We start from the raw sequence: 18,918 nt of genomic DNA on the forward strand, positions 1-18,918 counted from the left end.
CGATTACTACCAGTTGTCACTGATACGGGGATTGACAGAGATTTGAACTTGTTTTTTGTTAGGAAAACTCTACATTTAAAGAAAATGTTTGTTGCAAATTGACCTAAAATTGTTGCCTTGCTCTTTAAGCTAATGATCTGTTAGAAGTACATTTTAAATGGTTACTCATGCAGTTTTTTTATCATTAATAATGTGTCTTTATCAATGAATGATCTATTGTTAATAATATATTTAAGGAATTTGCATATAAAGGTCTTTTGTAAAGCATAACCACAGCACTAAGTTATTTTTGTTTCACATTTTGACTGTAATTAATGGAGAGCGCAAATTTGTGGGATGTATCTTCATCAAGTGTTGTGTCCACATATAGATCAGGTTTTCTGCTTAATTTGTGTTTTGCTTTGTTGTATGATTGGCATATCCCAGATCAGTTTATCTTTGTGAATACTAAGAAGGCAAACCTAGCAAGAATATGGGAATGCAATCCATACTCCTGATCCTGAGTATTTACCAAATAGATTTTTCGGATTACATAAATATTTCAGTATACATCCATTTCCAGTGTTATTCTGTAAATCCCATGTTAAATGTTGATTGTATGTGATGCTATTTGCACAATTGTATATTTTTATGAAATTAGTGTGTATAATTGTGTGGGTGAATATTTTTTCACATGTACATTAAATTAAATAAATTCTGAAACCTTAATGTTTTCCATCTGCTGTCTCTACAGCTCCACACGTTTAAAATCTCTTAACTTAAACCCATATGATTTTTTTTTAAGCTTAGCATTTTCATTATTTGGAAATAAAAATTGATATTCTGAGTAATATCTCCTCTTGTGCACATGTGAGTTATGCTGGTTTGGAACAACATAAGCGTGAGTAAATTACAGAATGTTCTGTCCCTTTAAGTCTGTAGGTCTGGCTTGTCTCAGCACGTGGACTTTAGGGCGTGGTCATTTAGAACTAAACCACACGGAGCTTTCTGTTTTATGACGGCCACGCACGCTGCGTTCGACAGTCTTCATTTCCACTTTGTAAAACAAAAACAAAGAAACACTGATCGATGCTCACCCAAGTGCACAGACTGCTGAACTAAACTGAAGATGCCAACGCAAAGCGTACTTGTCCGAGATTCCTCTTTTCTGAGGAGGGTACTACAGCAGTACCTGAGTTTGTTAAAGAAATATCCAGTCATCACCAAATCGGTTACGAGGTCAGTTTACATTTTTGTTAAAGCTAGTTGGCTAGCTGTACATTTGGGGATATTCAGTTACGTTTCATTATCTTAGTCAAATCACTAATCTGCGCATAAATACACTCAAACTCTGAAATAGACGAGCTGAACTTGTTCTGTTTTTATGATGTATATATAACATAATGCATTTAGCAGTTTATTGGAATTGCACAACAATTTAAAAGCCGTTTTTGTTTCTTGCCAGTCCCAGAATCTCCTGTTAGTTCTGATCATTTTAGAATCAGTATCAGTAGAGTTTGCGTTCTGCTAGTTAGTAAAATTACACTTATGGATTGTGAACACTTATGGATGTAACTAATTTAATTCAAGATAATGATAGCTAATATTCAATCTTGTATTAATACAATATATGTAATAGTTGTTTAATAATTTCATACTTAATATATCAGGGACACATGTACACTACACAATTTAATCCTAATAAACATAATATTTATATAATTAATAGCTAAGAATAATGTTTAATTTTATACAAGATTATAGTGTAAAAATATTTTTTTATTTTATATAAAATATTTAAAAAGCAAATTAATATCACTAAACACTAAGCAAAAAAAATAATAATAAAATGCTTTGTAGGTGTAGCAGTCATTTATATAATTTATACATTTTTTTAAGCTTAAGCCATTAAGGACTTTGCACTGAGTGTTGTTCTATTGGATGCGTGTGGGGTGGGAATCAAGTCCTGTCAAATTAACACTCACTTTTGGACCAAACGCAAAAAGTGTCTTCCACATTAGGTGCGAGGTCATGTGGATACAGTGATACAATGGCAGTTTTGTTCTTTCTTACAGTGGTTTTCTATCTGCTGTGGGAAATCTTCTATCTCAAGCTTTGGAGTACAGGAAGAACAGCAAAGAAAATAGCCCGAAAAAGAAAATCAGTTTTCTGGGACCTTTACACTATGCAATATTTGGGTAGAGTGACGATGCATTTTGATTACATACACCCCATAATCATGCAAAATATTTATTTTTTACATATTTGGAAGACTAAATATACATGTCAGTGACATGATGACATGATGTCACAGTACACATTAAGTTATTTTACAAAAATATGTAACACCCCGACTGTTTAATGAGTTATAAATGTATTTTTTTTTCAGACTTTTTATCACTGGTCCAGTCAGTCATTACATTTACCAGCTCTTGGAGGTGCTGTTGCCAACCACTGTCCCATACTGCCTGATCAAGCGCCTTCTGCTGGAACGTCTAATATTCGCCCCTGCTTTCCTCTTGCTCTTTTACGTGGTTATGAATGCTTTGGAGGTAATATTTCATAACTGAACATGTTTTCTACTTTGCACAACAATACTGCATAATATCTGCTTTTATTTAGACATACCTCATATTCTGGGCATGCCTCTATATGCAACTTTGTTGTTATTACTGTCACTGAAACATTGTTCGATCATTTACTTTCAAGTAAGAAGAAGTTGGTAGTAAGTAGGTAAGATGGTTGTGGTGTGGATAAAGCAATATGTGATTTTCACAACGTCATGTAGAATGAAGCAATTCACCGCTACAGGTGCCAATCTTTTTATGACAGGCAGATCTTAATGCAAATGTAGGGACAACCTTCATAAGGCTTAACTTTGACCAGAATATAGACTTCAGCTGCTGGTTAATGAACTTCCCCTGTTTGCTGATCGATAGTTTGCAGTCTCTCAGCTCATGAGCTGGTTCTGATTACTATGTTGATTTTTCTATGAATACTCAAAGCCAAAAGAACAAACTTGGAACAAAATAGATTCATCTGCTTTTTAGTTTAAAGGAATTAAAAAAAAAAAAAAATCCTCTAGTGTCACACCACCTGGATATGCTTGAGCTAGTTACAATTGACATAAAACTAATATATAGTAATACTGACCTTATCTTGTACATGAAGGTTATCTGGGTAAAGACACTGTTTAACAAATGAAATAAATAACAATTTATTTATATAATTTTATTGAGTACAAACAGAATGTTTTTATCCATTTGGAAACTCATTTCTTCCTTGAAACAAAGCCGCTTTTCATGGCTTAACAGGTTTTAATGTTCATTCATAACATTTTATCTGACTGGCCTTCAAGGATGCAGAAGCATATCTTGTACTTCTGAGACATGCACAAGGAAGAGAACACAAAGAATGTATTGTAAACAATATGCAGATCAACTTAACATAAATTGAAGTAAATCGGTAATGGTGATTGTTTACAGCTACATTGATTTGCACTAAATTTATTTTATGTTCTGTTTCTAATTCAGGAGATATGCTGCTAGTATTTGGCTGCACAATCCACAATCTCTGATATGATATGCAAATGTAATCTTTGCAGGGCAAGACACTCACAGATGTTCAAAACAAACTTAAAACAAGTTACTGGCCTGCAATGAAGATGAACTGGAAAGTTTGGACCCCATTTCAGTTCATCAATATCAACTATGTACCTGTACAGGTATGCATAAGAGCATTATACCAATCTTTAAGGCATCTCTGATCCATTATCTCACTTTCTTTTTCTCTTACTCTTTGGACAGTTTCGAGTGCTGTTTGCCAATCTGGTTGCTTTATTCTGGTATGCCTACCTAGCCTCTGTGAGAAAATGAATCCTCAAAACCAGCTACAGTGCACATAGGTTGGTTTGGATTGGTTAAATACAGTTTGTGTTTTTAAAGGACTGCTGCGCATTAGATAGGCCCTATGTTTCAAATGTCTTCCTGGACAACTGACAGGAAATATGGTCAGTTTCTATAAAATAACTGATTTGGGTCAGTGATGAGATATTCTGAATGTCTATGGAGGCACTGACAATGATGTCAGGATTTTGATTGTTGTATTTGATTGATTTAAAAACACTGATTACAAAGACAAACTAATTTTTAGCAGTTTCTAATACTTCTGCTATTATCTTCACTCTTTAACTGAGTTGATCTACATTAATAGCAGTGGTCTTGCTAATACATTTGGTATACTTGTATAGCCCTGGCAAATGCAGACAATGTTGTTGTTTTTTATGACATTTGGTTTAAATGAATTACCAGCACACCAATAAAATGTATTGTAATTCAATGTTATGATTTAAAGGCTCAATACTGGATGACTGTATTTTAAAAAAGGTTATATTGTTGTATTTAAAAATGTGAAAGCATATTTACACAGCATTTATAGCAGCTGTAACATTAACAAACAATATATTATTTCTTTTTTTTTTCTTAATTATAAAAAGAAGTTGCGTCTTTCACAAACACTCATAATCAGTTCACAGTAATGATTGTTTTGAAACTCATGCCCACACTGAGTTTCCTTTTCAGGGATTGTTCAGCAACTTTCTGTTTCCATACTTCAGAAAAGCATGTGAGCATAACAGGCCATAAACATGACGTGTAAGTTACAAACATCTAGGTGTGTACGGAGCTTTGCATAACATCCAAAGTACACACACAAATAAAGCTTCTAAATGGGATTTTTCACAGTGATGCTATTAAAGAACCATACTGGTTCCCCAAAGAACCTTTCTGTGAACGGATCATAAAAGGTTTATTTTTTAATAATGCTGAATCATGTTGACTTTAGATTTGTTTGTTTCCAACAATAAATCCATAACATTGTTTGTGCATGTGGTTTATAGAGCTTTATAAAGAAAAGGGGTTTCATTGACAGATACACGTTCCATTCTGCTCCTGAGTGAATCATTAGAAAGAGAGGGTATTCCCCATGATCACATGATGAGGGAAACCCAGAGTGATCCTAAACACACCCTACAGAGAGCAACCACACCCAGCCATTCTGATGTGTGCAGAATGGCAGTGTATCAGTCTGTGATGATCACTTTCCATTTATTATCATTTGTCTTGTACCCTCCATGTATATAGTTTCTGGAAAATATCACCCTTTATTTATGACTTAAGACAGAATGGCAATGAAAAATACTATGTATAATTGTTTAAGTCTGCTTTTCACTTCAGGACATTAATTAGAAAGACAACAAGACATTAATAAAATCCCCACAGTGATCTTTTCTGGAATTGTAAGAATGTCTTGCTTCTTGTTCTCCATTCCTGAGTGTGAGTGTAAACACACTTCACATGACAAGTTGTGTCCAGCATTGTGAACAGGCCTATCTATAGAAATCGTGAGTTAAAAAAATACTATTCAGTAAATCACAAAAGCTTAAGAACAACGGAACTAGAAAGTAAGTCTATAAAAACAAACACTTCTTGGGAATGATTCAAGCATTTACTATTTTAGTTACAATCCAAGATCATTATAATGATAAAAGATGAGTCCCACAGCTACATGAAATGCAGATAAATACAGTGGAATTACATGAGCTCTTAACACATTGTTACCCAGTTACTATGTTTTATTAATCACTAAAAAAATATATTAAACCACAACATTCTGATACTGAGTTATAGGCCTACAATATTAAGGTACATCACTTTTAGTAATTTTTGCCCACGTTTCACCAATCATCATCCTCGCAGACGGAGTGTCATGTGAATCATGCTTTTTGGTTTGATGTTGTAATCTTGCAACTTTCTGCCAGGCTCCAGCTGTCTTCCGTTGTAAATCAGCCTTTGCTGATCCTTTGGGACTCTCTCTTTGTTGTAGATCTTAGTCTGGAGCTGATCGACGGTCTCATTGACATCAACTTCATACGTTCCAATCTGGCCTTTCTCATTCTTGACGAACACTTGGAAAGGTGCAGGTTTGGTGATGAGCAGACTCACCACAGATCCAGAGTGCAACCCGTAACTGCCGAGGGTTCTGGAATCATCCTCGAGGCTGATGCGGGTACCATTATCGGCAGAAAGCTTCTGTCTGTAAGGAGGCTCTCCGAAGAGCTGAGAGATGCGCTGCTTGAGTTCGCCGACTGTGGCTTCACCGCTCACTTCCAGAGTCTTCGGAACTTCTAGTTTTATTGTCAGTTCCATTATCTTTTAAAATGAGATAAATATAAAACAATTAAAATAAGTATACTAGAACATAATTTACTTAGGCCTAATTAAAATTGGAGATTAGCAATAATGCTCAGGAATTTCATAAATTGTTATGCGGCTTACCGGGCTGGTGGTTCAATTTGCTGAATAGCTTTCGCTGAATTGCTTTCTTCAAAAAGTAGGACTGGTAAACCGCACCGAAATCAAGTAGACCTTATATGCATCTGATTACACTGTGCAAAGGCATGAATATATATAGCATCAAGCCCTGCCTCAAAATAATGTTTCGTTTCTGAAAACATAGTCATTTTCTGTTTCCCTTCTCACCCAAACGCTGATGTAAGTCCTGAGAAATCATTAGCAAATTCAGCGGAAATAAACAAAGCAGATATGAAATAGCCTACATTTATTAATTTATACGTTTAAATAAATCTCATTTATAATTTTACGCAGGCAAGCATTTTTGGATTCCAATACGTTCTTGGAAGCTAAATAACAACAACCATCATAGGCTCATATGTTCTCTGTAGGTAATTAAAATAGAGAAAGAAATAAAAATCTTCCTGCAACGTTCTGGAAACCCGCTGAGATATTTCTTATTTGGATGAAAAAACAATGTAACACTTCTCTGGTTAAATCAATGTAAACAATGCTTCTGGAATCTACATTAATAATTAATAATAATAATTCCTTACATTTATATAGCGCTCAAATACTCAAAGCGCTTACATAGTCAGGGGTTATCTCCTCATCCACCACCAGTGTGTAGCATCCACCTGGATGATGCGACGGCAGCCATATTACGCCAGAACGCCCACCACACACCAGCTTACTGGTGGAGAGGAGACGGAGTGATGAAGCCAATCAGCAGATATGGGGATTGTTAGGAGGCCATGATGGTCAGAGGCCAATGGGCGAATTGAGCCAAGATGCCGAGGTCACACCTCTACTGTTTTCGAAAGACACCCTGGGATTTTTAATGACCACAGAGAGTCAGGACCTCGGTTTAACGTCTCATCCGAAGGACAGTGCTTGTTGTCAGTATAGTGTCCCCATCACTACACTGGTGAGCTAGGACCCACACAGACCACAGGGTGAGCACCCCCTGCTGGCCTCACTAGCACCTCTTCCAGCAGCAACCTAGTTTTTTCAGAGGTCTCCCATCCAGGTACTGACCAGGCTCAGCCCTGCTTAGCTTCAGTGGGAAACCGGTCTTGGCATAGGCGGAGATTCACTTTTGTGCGTGGGGGGGCACCTACCAGCAGATGCGATGTAGCAGTCGATTCTGTTCCCCACGGAATGTCTGTTTCCCTTTAAGCAAACATACTAAAATTTTTGCGTAGTTGCCGAGTTACTATATGTACGATCAGAGCTAGCGTGCGCAAGAAGCATGACTGGATGTACGGCAAGTCAAATAGTTCAAAATACCGTCCTAAATCTTAAACTTGAAAATAAATTTAAGACGAGAGGTTCCCTTTCATAGGTCACTTCGATGCTGCGGTGACGTCACCTGCTATGGGAACACCTTTGGTGTGACGAATGTCTGAAGCCCTATACCATCCCGCCAATCCTATTGGCCAAATAGCGCTTGGCACCTCCCTACGCATGCGTACGCATCATATACCTGGGTGCCGTGCGCCATTTCGCTCAGATTTCATTCCTTCAGGGAAGCGAATCATCTGTGCCCTAAGAATCATCTCGCGCTCTCCAGCGGTTTCTACGAGCAGTGTTTAACTCCCCTTTCGCGGACGCGATGAGTCAACGAAAGGTAAGAGCCGTATAATGGGTTTATCACAGGGAGGTACTCATGAGAGATTCGTTAGCAGCCTCTCTACATGTTCTCTCTGTGATAGCCTACGGCTATGGTAAAATAAAAAAGTATCCGCGCTCTGGAGTCTATTTCTTAAGTCGCCTCGCGTCTAAACCCCACCGTTCGCTTCTACGGTCGCCGAGGCCCTGCACGAGGTGTTGGTTGGGGGCGATATGTGCGGCTTGACTATGAATACAGTGATGCACTGGAGTTTTTCCACTTGCTCGCTCTTCCCCACTCGAGCACGTTAATCAGAGCAGTTTTGCTTTCCTACTATGTTTGTCTAACCGCGGCTTCGAACTCTGAGTAGGCTCTGGCCGGCATACGCGATTCTCTCCCTCCGAGCGGACAGGAGAAACGCGCCTCCCCTTCCTCAGTGTGCTACTTATGTGGCTATCCGCGCGGTGGATAAACTACCCTTCTCACGGACCTCCACCAAGAGGTTTCGAGGTCCTGGAAGCAGCCTTAATCAGCGCATATCACGAACGGCGCGGGTTTCGCCATGATTAAGTGACATGGCGGACTGCTATGATACAGCGATGCCGTTTGACTACCTCTCTAGCCGAACGGATCGCGCCGAACTCCGCCTTGGCCTAAGTCTCGTCGAAGAAGTATCGAGTCGTGTCTATTTCGGCAAATTTTATTCTCTTTATGCCGGTTCTTAACGAGAAGCCTCTCGTTCTTAACCCCCACGCTCTAACATTGACTGTCTCGCAGCACAGGCACTTTGAGCGTCACTGAACTGAGCTGTTATTTGAGCGCCCCCTCAGACACTGCACAATTCAGTCTTCAGAGTTTGAGGAACGGCATGATAGACTGGCGAATATGGCCAGTTTTGACGGCTCACACAGCTGCCGCGTTCTCGCTAGCGGCGTGGCCCGATGTTTATCTTGTTGGATTAAATCCTGCCGTGGACACGCTTCAGGATTATACACAATAAAACGCAGCGAGTTTGACGCATGCACTTTCCTTCAATGTTTGTCAGGGTCTGTGCCCTCCACTAAAGAGTGCTGTTGGACTGCTAATGCACATCCAACCCTCTCACTGCAGTCCCCACGCTCTAACATTGATTGTCTCGCAGCAAAGGCACCTCGAGCATTATTGGATGGAGCTATCATTTGAGCGCCCCCCCTCAGACACTCTGCACAATCCAGCCTTCAGAGTTTGAGGGATGGCACAAAAGGCTGGCAAAGATGGCCAGTTTATGACGGCTCACACAGCTGCCACGTTCTCGCCAGCGGCGTGGCCCGATTTTTATCTTGTTGGATTAAATCCTGCGGTGGATACGCTTCAGGATTATACACAACGAAACGCAGTGAGTTTTACGCATGCGCTTTCCTTCATGTTTGCCAGGGACTGTGCCCTCCACTATAGAGTGCTGTTGGACCGCTAATCAATCAATCAATCAATCAATCAATCAATCACCTTTATTTATATAGTGCTTTAAACAAAATACATTGCGCCAAAGCACTGAACAACATTCATTTGGAAAACAGTGTCTCAATAATGCAAAATGATAGTTAAAGGCAGTTCATCATTGAATTCAGTTATGTCATCTCTGTTCAGTTGAAATAGTGTCTGTTTTAATTTGCAATCAAGTCAACGATATCGCTGTAGATGAAGTGACCCCAACTAAGCAAGCCAGAGGCGACAGCGGCAAGGAACCGAAACTCCATCGGTGACAGAATGGAGAAAAAAACCTTGGGAGAAACCAGGCTCAGTTGGGGGGCCAGTTCTCCTCTGACCAGACGAAACCAGTAGTTCAATTCCAGGCTGCAGCAAAGTCAGATTGTGCAGAATAATCATCTGTTTCCTGTGGTCTTGTCCTGGTGCTCCTCTGAGACAAGGTCTTTACAGGGGATCTGTATCTGGGGCTCTAGTTGTCCTGGTCTCCGCTGTCTTTCAGGGCAGTAGAGGTCCTTTCTAGGTGCTGATCCACCATCTGGTCTGGATACGTACTGGATCCGGGTGACTGCAGTGACCCTCTGATCTGGACACAGACTGGATCTGGTGGCCACGGTGACCTCGGAACAAGAGAGAAACAGACAAATATTAGCGTAGATGCCATTCTTCTAATGATGTAGAAAGTACGGTGTTATGTGAAGTGTTCCGGTTCCAGTTTACCTAATTAATGCAGCCTAAAAATCCTTTAACGGATTTGGATATTAAAAGCATATTAGTATGTTATGTGTATGCCAGGTTAAAGAGATGGGTCTTTAATCTAGATTTAAACTGCAAGAGTGTGTCTGCCTCCCGAACAATGTTAGGTAGGTTATTCCAGAGTTTAGGCGCCAAATAGGAAAAGGATCTGCCGCCCGCAGTTGATTTTGATATTCTAGGTATTATCAAATTGCCTGAGTTTTGAGAACGTAGCGGACGTAGAGGAGTATAATGTAAAAGGAGCTCATTCAAATACTGAGGTGCTAAACCATTCAGGGCTTTATAAGTAATAAGCAATATTTTAAAATCTATACGATGTTTGATAGGGAGCCAGTGCAGTGTGGACAGGACCGGGCTAATATGGTCATACTTCCTGGTTCTAGTAAGAACTCTTGCTGCTGCATTTTGGACTAGCTGTAGTTTGTTTACCAAGCGTGCAGAACAACCACCCAATAAAGCATTACAGTAGTCTAACCTTGAAGTCATAAATGCATGGATTAACATTTCTGCATTTGACATTGAGAGCATAGGCCGTAATTTAGATATATTTTTGAGATGGAAAAATGCAGTTTTACAAATGCTAGAAACGTGGCTTTCTAAGGAAAGATTGCGATCAAGTAGCACACCTAGGTTCCTAACTGATGACGAAGAATTGACAGAGCAACCATCAAGTCTTAGACAGTGTTCTAGGTTATTACAAGTAGAGTTTTTAGGCCCTATGATTAACACCTCTGTTTTTTCTGAATTTAGCAGTAAGAAATTACTCGTCATCCAATTTTTTATATCGACTATGCATTCCATTAGTTTTTCAAATTGGTGTGTTTCACCGGGCTGCGAGGAAATATAGAGCTGCGTATCATCAGCATAACAGTGAAAGCTAACACCATGTTTCCTGATGATATCTCCCAAGGGTAACATATAAAGCGTGAAGAGTAGCGGCCCTAGAACTGAGCCTTGAGGTACTCCATACTGCACTTTTGATCGATATGATACATCTTCATTCACTGCTACAAACTGATGGCGGTCATATAAGTACGATTTAAACCATGCTAATGCACTTCCACTGATGCCAACAAAGTGTTCAAGTCTATGCAAAAGAATGTTGTGGTCAATTGTGTCAAACGCAGCACTAAGATCCAATAAAACTAATAGAGAGATACACCCACGATCAGATGATAAGAGCAGATCATTTGTAACTCTAAGGAGAGCAGTTTCAGTACTATGATACGGTCTAAATCCTGACTGGAAATCCTCACATATACCATTTTTCTCTAAGAAGGAATATAATTGTGAGGATACCACCTTTTCTAGTATCTTGGACAGAAAAGGGAGATTCGAGATTGGTCTATAATTAACTAGTTCTCTGGGGTCAAGTTGTGGCTTTTTTATGAGAGGCTTAATAACAGCCAGTTTGAAGGTTTTGGGGACATGTCCTAATAACAATGAGGAATTAATAATAGTCAGAAGAGGACCTATGACTTCTGGAAGCACCTCTTTTAAGAGCTTAGATGGTATAGGGTCTAACATACATGTTGTAAGTTTAGATGATTTAACAAGTTTATACAATTCTTCCTCTCCTATAGTAGAGAATGAGTGGAACTGTTCCTCAGGGGGTCTATAGTGCACTGTCTGATGCGAAACTGTAGCTGACGGCTGAATGGTTGCAATTTTATCTCTAATAGTATCGATTTTAGAAGTAAAGTAGTTCATAAAGTCATTACTGCTGTGGTGTTGGGAAATGTCAACACTTGTTGAGGCTTTATTTTTCGTTAATTTAGCCACTGTATTGAATAAATACCTGGGGTTATGTTTGTTTTCTTCTAAAAGAGAAGAAAAGTAATCAGATCTAGCAGTTTTTAATGCTTTTCTGTAGGATATGCTACTTTCCCGCCAAGCAATACGAAATACCTCTAGTTTTGTTTTCCTCCAGCTGCGCTCCATTTTTCGCTAATGCACATCCAACACTCTCACTGCCGTCCCTACACTCTAACATTGACTGTCTCACAGCAAACAGTGCTTCGAGCAGCATTGGATCAGGCTTTAATGCCAAACGTAAAAAAAAAAAAAAAAAAAAAATTAGCTCAGACACTCTGCGCAATCCAGCTTTCAGAATTCGAGGGGCGATTCAAGGGTCCTACACAGACTACCCGTTTATGACGGCTCGCACAGCCGCCGCTTTTCGTTAGCGGCAGAGCCCGATGTTCAATTCGTTGGCCTAATTCCTGTCGTGGACACGTTTCAGGATTATACACAACGGGACGCAATGGCTCTTATGGAAATTCTTATGGAAATAGCGGTGTTGCGACAGGAGATGTCAACTCTGCTGAGCAAAGGGGCTATAGAAGACGTACACCCCTCTCAGATGGAGGCAGGGTTTTACAGCCGTTATTTAAAAAAAAAAAAAAAAAAAAAGACGACGGATTGTGACCCGGTACTTCTCAAGTCCGTGTTTGAACCACTTAGACGATTGGCAGGTTTTAGCGCAATCGCAGACTCAAGCACACTCTCATCGGGTTCTTGTGCTGAATCACTTAAAGAGCCTGGGCTTACACACGAATTTCAGAGAAGTGTTTTATCTCCTCTCAACGGATAACCTTTCTGGGTATAGAATTGGACTCTTGCGCGATGACAGCAAAGCTTTCTCTCCCGCGCGCTCAGTCGATTGCGTCATGCGTGCGGCGCTTCAAAGCGGGTCGGACAGTGACAGCGAGATTGTGCCTCAGACTTTTAGGTCTAATGGCAGCGGCATTCCCCATAATTTGTCTGGGGTTACTTCACATGCGCCCTTTTCAGTGGAAAAATGGGCGAAAAGACGAAATATTTCACCCCGTTGTCTTCCGCATCGGACGATTTCGGTGACACGGAGTTGTGTGATGTCGTTAAAACTATGGATGCCAACCGAATTTCTCTTACCGGGGTTCGGCTGGGGATTTGTGCTTTCCCAGAGACCATCACGACGGATGCGTCTTTGACCGTTTGGGGAGCTGTTTGTCAAGGGCGACCAGCCCACGGAGTGTGGACAGCAGCACAACGCAGTTGGCATATAAACAGGTTGGAATTACTGGCAGTTTTTCTGGCTCTCCAGTATTTCGCGAATCTGCTGATTGGCCGTCATGTGCTGCTCAGAACAGACAACACAGCGGTTGTGTCATACCTGAATCATCAGGAAGGATTACGCTCTCGCCCCCTGTGCAGGCTGGCGAGACATGTTCTTCTTTGGTCTCCGAACAAATTTCTGTCGATCCGAGCTGTTCATGTCCCCGGACGTTTGAACTTCGGAGCGGATATGCTATCCAGACAGGCTCTGGAACAAGGGGAATGGAGATTACACCCCCAAACGGTGAATCTCTTATGGCCTACGCATTGCCCACTATGCTTCTCCCCATCGCCCCTGGGCTTTGCTGCGTTAGCTCACAGTTGGCCCAGGACCAGTCTGTATGCTTTTTCCCCGATTCATTTGATCCCAGCGGTTTATATATCTTTAGCCTATGAGGCGCGCAGACTCGCTTCGCCCTTAGGAGTTAAAGCTCATTCCACTAGAGCTGTGGCTTCTTCTCAAGCTTTTCTCAGTGGATCTTTTATGGATGATATCTGTGCTGCGGCAGGATGGTCCTCACCGGCATCGAAGTGACCTATGAAAGGGAACATCTCGGTTACGTATGTCACCATGGTTCCCTGAATAGGGAACGAGATGCTGCGGCCCTGGCCGTGCCATACCTTGATAGCATTCTTCTTCAGTCATGAAATCTGAGCGAAATGGCGCTCGGCACTCAGGTATACGATGCGTACGCATGCGTAGGGCGGTGTCAAGCGCTATTTGGCCAATAGGATTGCCAAATCACCGCAGCATCTCGTTCCCTATTCAGGGAACCATGGTTACATATGTAACCGAGATGTTTTTCAACTTGAAATGTAAAAACATAAGACAAAAATAACGGAACAACTGCAAGATGAATAATTACAAAAAAAGAACATAAACGGGAGTCTGAGAATCATTTTACTATGCTGCAGTGTAGCAAGAAATTTGTCCCTTTTTGCTTTCCTTACATCCAGATGTATTTGCATGCGGGTATGTTGCCAAATCCGTGGAATTTAGGCTACTTTGGGAAAATGTTTGATTAACTATTTGGTTGGGTTTATTACATAGACTTGGCAACCCGAGGGGAAACAGACATTCAGAGGGGAACAGAATCGACTGCTACACCGGCCTCGGTTGCTGTGTCAGTAGCAGCAGTGGAATTGATGGTTGAAGTGCCAAAGTTAGAAAACTCCACACTTTTACTAGTGGGTTTATTAAAAAAACAACGAATGTCCATTTTGTTTATTTAGCATGTAGACTAAAGCGGGAACAGAAAGAGAAGAGAGTCCACTCACGTAACTTACCGCGATACTTTGAAGTCACCAAAATAAGCTTCTTTTTCAATATAGTAATTAAAAATAATTAATTCTAAACTTACTCATTATATCCACAAAATTATAAGATAGGACAAATAAAATTAGAAAATATGAATTCTGTATTTATTTTTATTTTTCAAAGCACAAGACAGGCATTAATTGGCTCTGGTCTGGGGGGGCAGTGCCCCCCTTAGCCCCCCCAAACTCCGCCCATGGGGCTCCAGGGTGATATGGCTGCCGGCCATTGTTTCATAAACATAAAAATTAACATTAAAACAAATGGTCAAAAGAAAATAGTAAAATAGTCATAGCCTATTAAGTTTCAATTCAGACATAATAGGAAATCAGAGAGCACATGATCATGTGATTGGGGAAATCCAGGTAAAGAGAAGCACGTCATCTAAGAGCAAAACACACCTGGTTCACTGTGACTATATGGTTAAAAGGTCACAGTTTTGTTTTCTGCTCTGGTGTTGTTTGCTGTTAATCCAGCCTACTGATACAGTCCAACTAGTCTCACTTGATATATTGTAGGTGACAATCTTTATATTGTGCGGTACTGTGTTCATAAACCAGGATGAGCTTATTCTTCTCTAAATATTCTGAGTATTATTTTTTTTAAGGTTAAAGCAGCCATAAGGCTATACAACTTAAATAAAACACTATTTACCATGGAACTATTTTGAATTATTTAACATGTTTGGGCATTAAATATATGTTAAATGCGTAAACATATACCTCTTTGTCCGATTTATCACTAAATGTGTATTGTTATGCAGTATGGGTAAACATTTCAGTTAAAACAATAATCTATCAAATATTTTATTATAAATATTGACAAATTTTGTATTCACCTTGAATGAATGAATTGAGGCATCAGTCTGAGAATGAAAATCAAACTGAGAATAAATTAGCACCACGCTCAAACAAAGTTGTTAAAGATATCTACAATTTGTGTAAAGGAGTTGACAGTTCATGGTTTGGAAAGTAAATATAAGCAGTTACTACAGAAAGGGCTAAAAGTCACAGAATGACACCAAAATGTGATTTTGTTGAACATAACTCCAATAAATTAAGGGGCCCGTCAGGATGAAAACTAACATGGCAATTTCCTGATTTTAGTTTCTTTCATATCTGACAGACACATTTGTAAAACCCTATGAAAGATCAATATATATATTTTTAAATATATGTTTATTTTTTTTTATTTAATGATAATAATTTACAATGCTTTTTTCTTAAATATGTTTTAAACTGAAGAATGAGTATACTGGTCTGAGCTGAGAACATGGTTTTAAAGGAAATCATAATGTAATGTCTTCATTTTTATCAAATAAAAATAAAATGATTTATCATACTTTGTGATTAGCTCTAATTAATTTCCAAATGGAAATACACAGCCTATTAACACATATTTCACATCTAGTGATCCATGATATGAAAATGTATGAAATTGGTGAAACTGGTGTTTTGTGTAGCAGTTACTCTATTGGCAAAACAAATTAAATTTATGCAATTAGCAGATGCTTTTATCCAAAGTGACATACAGTGCATTCAGGCTGTCATTTTCTTTACCTATCATGTGTTTCAGGGGAATCGAACCCCCAACCTTGCGCTTGATATCGCAATGCGACACCAATTTGGCTACAGGACAACAAGTCAATAATACATGTAAAATACACAAGACTGGTTTGACCATTTATCTTTTATTTAGCAAGAAAGGGGTTCACAAGAACATATACAGAAATCTTAATCTGGAACTGTATGAGGAAGAAATACACTTGACTTATTACATATTTTACACATCTATTAAATGACATGAATACATTAAATCACAACTAATAAATAAATATAATAAAAATCGAACAAATATCTTGATACTAATAGATCCTTAATTTAAAAAATAGTTTAGCGTATATTAATTTTACGTGCAATAACATTAAAAGATGTATATAGTCTATTTGATAACAGATAAGTCACTCCAGCGTCAAATATTGTCTTAAGCCCCGCCCACAAACAATAAGGTTTAATTTCTGGAAACTATTCCTGAAATCATCAACATATGAATACGTACTCTGATACTACTTGTAGACAGGCATAGTTGCAATAATTTAGTAGACACTCTTTTCCAGACCGAATAAAATAATATTTTATTATGAGTTTTCCTCTTTTGGCATGTCTAGTGTTTAGTCATTAAAATAGTAAGATCGGAGATAAGCGCGATAATTTAACCTCCTCCTCGCAGACGGAGAGTCATTTGAATGGTGCTTTTTGGTTTGATGTTGTGGCTTCACCGCTCACTTTAAGAGTCTTCGGAACTCCTCCCAGCAGTCTTATTGACAGTTCCATTACCTGTCAAAATATTAAATATAACAATTAAATATTTTAAAACTACTACAGCATCCTCAATTATTTAAATAAAATAATTTCTTACGTACATTTAATTAATTTATTATATGATATTAACGTGCAATATTTAAAAAAAACTTACGTGGTTTGCCGAAGTGTTCATATCTTAAACTCGGATGAATATTCTGAAGTCAGGTAAATCACACCAATGACGTATTCGGGACAAGTGGCATGAATTTATAGTGTAAGCTTAAGCCCTGCCCACAGACAATAATCTTTCGTTTCTGAAAACATAGTCACTCTCTGTTTCCATTCCAGATAAATGTAAGCAGGTTGTTAAGCAAATTTAATCAACAATGCATTCTTGTTCAGTAACATCAGAATAAATCCCTGAAACGTTTATACACACACACACACACACACACACACACACACACACACACACACACACACACACACACACACACAACACATATATATATATATATATATATATATATATATATATATATATATATATATATATATATATATATATATATATATACGTGTGTGTGTGTGTATGTTGTAAAGGCAAGTCTGACATTATCAACAAATATTAACTAAACATTTGCTAACTATTTTTTTTATTATTCTGTTCTGTAGTTATCTTAGTTTTGTTAATGTAAGTATTATTACTGATTGATACTCTCTGTAATATAAAGTTTTTCTTGTTAGTTATTTCTTAAACGTGTTTACTGAAATGAATTTCTTTTTGGGTTTGCTTTGTTATTTTTTTCTATCACTATTACAAAAACATGAGTGTCACACGAGATAAAAATAAATGTTTATTATAATGCAATTCAGAGTCAATGTTACATTTCAGTCAAAATTCTGCGTGTTTAAGCATAGCAGATCTCTCTTCCCTCTTAGGTAGTGGGATGTTTCCTGCATTAAAAAAACAAAGACTGATTATTCATAAGTACACATTCTCAGTTATTTAGAAAAAAGTAATAAGCAAAGTTAACCAAGACACATTTGTTTTATTCTAATAATAATTTAAACAGTGAATTCAAATTTAAATCATTAAGTTCTGATGGAACAGCTTGTTTTTTTTTTACAGTTTCAGTTTAGTTTCTTACCTGGAGTTGCAGCAAAGTACTCCTATACTGTGTGTTTGGCCAGCTGGAGCAGCTCCTCGGCACATTCACCCTCTGTTATCATATCATCTCTCAAATACAGTACTCTGTGCACAACAGGAAGTTAAAAGAAAAAGTTTAGCTCCTATAAAATGGCGACATGTTGATTAATTATTTTGAGCAAACATACTTGTAGGGGTTGGGAGCCACCATTTTGCATTGAGAAAATACAGCAAATATAATACATTTTTAAACAATATCAGAATCAGAATCAGAATCAGAATGAGCTTTATTGCCAGGTATGTTTACACATACGAGGAATTTGTTTTCGTGACAGAAGCTCCGCAGTACAACAGAATGACAGCGACAGAACATAAAACACATAATAAAAGAATAAAAAATACAAATAAGTAGATAGTGAATGACAATATACAAATGACAATTGTAGGCAGGTATATTACAAAATGCAGTTATGTATGTACATGTGTATTATGTGCAAAATTTAAGTGTATACTAAGTATGTGTGTTAGATAAATAAAGTGTATGTGTATATAAATATAAAGTGTAGTGTGTTCGCCGTTATTATCAGCTGTTCATAAGATGGATTGCCTGAGGGAAGAAACTGGTCCTGTGTCTGGTCGTTCTAGTGCTCAGTGCTCTGTAGCGTCGACCAGATGGCAACAGTTCAAAGAGGGAGTGTGCTGGATGTGAGGGGTCCAGAGTGATTTTGACAGCCCTTTTTCTCACTCTGGATAAGTACAGTTCTTGAATAGAAGGGAGGGTTGTACCAATGATTCGCTCAGCAGTCCGGACTACCCTCTGTAGTCTTCTGAGGTCAGATTTAGAAGCTGAGCTGAACCAGACAATTACTGAAGTGCAGAGGATGGATTCAATG

At 38.6% G+C, this 18,918-nt stretch overlaps 2 protein-coding genes and 2 long non-coding RNA genes across 4 annotated transcripts; 1 reads left to right on the top strand and 3 right to left on the bottom strand.

Moving 5' to 3' along the window:
* Positions 1–982: 982 nt before the first annotated feature.
* On the top strand, positions 983–4,856 carry LOC127962273 (peroxisomal membrane protein 2-like). The gene is made up of 5 exons (XM_052561828.1): positions 983–1,218; positions 2,055–2,177; positions 2,369–2,531; positions 3,584–3,703; positions 3,786–4,856. The coding sequence occupies exons 1-5, from the start codon at positions 1,109–1,111 to the stop codon at positions 3,852–3,854; spliced, it is 585 nt and encodes a 194-aa protein (XP_052417788.1). The 5' UTR covers positions 983–1,108; the 3' UTR covers positions 3,855–4,856.
* Positions 4,857–4,881: 25 nt separating this feature from the next.
* LOC127962278 (polyubiquitin-like) lies at positions 4,882–6,448 on the bottom strand. Its single transcript, XM_052561833.1, has 2 exons — positions 6,315–6,448; positions 4,882–6,188 (listed from the first exon to the last, which is right to left on the bottom strand). Exon 2 carries the CDS (start codon positions 6,183–6,185, stop codon positions 5,724–5,726), a length of 462 nt encoding a protein of 153 aa, XP_052417793.1. The 5' UTR covers positions 6,186–6,188; positions 6,315–6,448; the 3' UTR covers positions 4,882–5,723.
* A 9,794-nt stretch (positions 6,449–16,242) lies between these two features.
* LOC127962299 (uncharacterized) lies at positions 16,243–17,300 on the bottom strand. Its single transcript, XR_008154556.1, has 2 exons — positions 17,048–17,300; positions 16,243–16,908 (listed from the first exon to the last, which is right to left on the bottom strand). It is a non-coding gene; the product is annotated as an uncharacterized LOC127962299 (long non-coding RNA).
* Positions 17,301–17,719: 419 nt separating this feature from the next.
* LOC127962295 (uncharacterized) lies at positions 17,720–18,911 on the bottom strand. Its single transcript, XR_008154552.1, has 2 exons — positions 18,027–18,911; positions 17,720–17,832 (listed from the first exon to the last, which is right to left on the bottom strand). It is a non-coding gene; the product is annotated as an uncharacterized LOC127962295 (long non-coding RNA).
* Positions 18,912–18,918: the final 7 nt, after the last annotated feature.

The sequence above is a fragment of the Carassius gibelio genome, chromosome B7 (assembly GCF_023724105.1).
Source record: "Carassius gibelio isolate Cgi1373 ecotype wild population from Czech Republic chromosome B7, carGib1.2-hapl.c, whole genome shotgun sequence".
Taxonomy (NCBI): Eukaryota; Metazoa; Chordata; class Actinopteri; order Cypriniformes; family Cyprinidae; genus Carassius; species Carassius gibelio.

What these genes read in the sequence shown, in the direction of transcription:
- LOC127962273 (XM_052561828.1), top strand. Translation starts at nt 1,109, where the DNA reads ATGCCAACGCAAAGCGTACTTGTCCGAGATTCCTCTTTTCTGAGGAGG. An exon ending in ATCACCAAATCGGTTACGAG is followed by an intron (nt 1,219 to 2,054) that starts GTCAGTTTACAT and finishes TCTTTCTTACAG; the next exon opens with TGGTTTTCTATCTGCTGTGG. An exon ending in TGGTTATGAATGCTTTGGAG is followed by an intron (nt 2,532 to 3,583) that starts GTAATATTTCAT and finishes TAATCTTTGCAG; the next exon opens with GGCAAGACACTCACAGATGT.
- LOC127962278 (XM_052561833.1), bottom strand. Translation starts at nt 6,185, where the DNA reads ATGGAACTGACAATAAAACTAGAAGTTCCGAAGACTCTGGAAGTGAGC.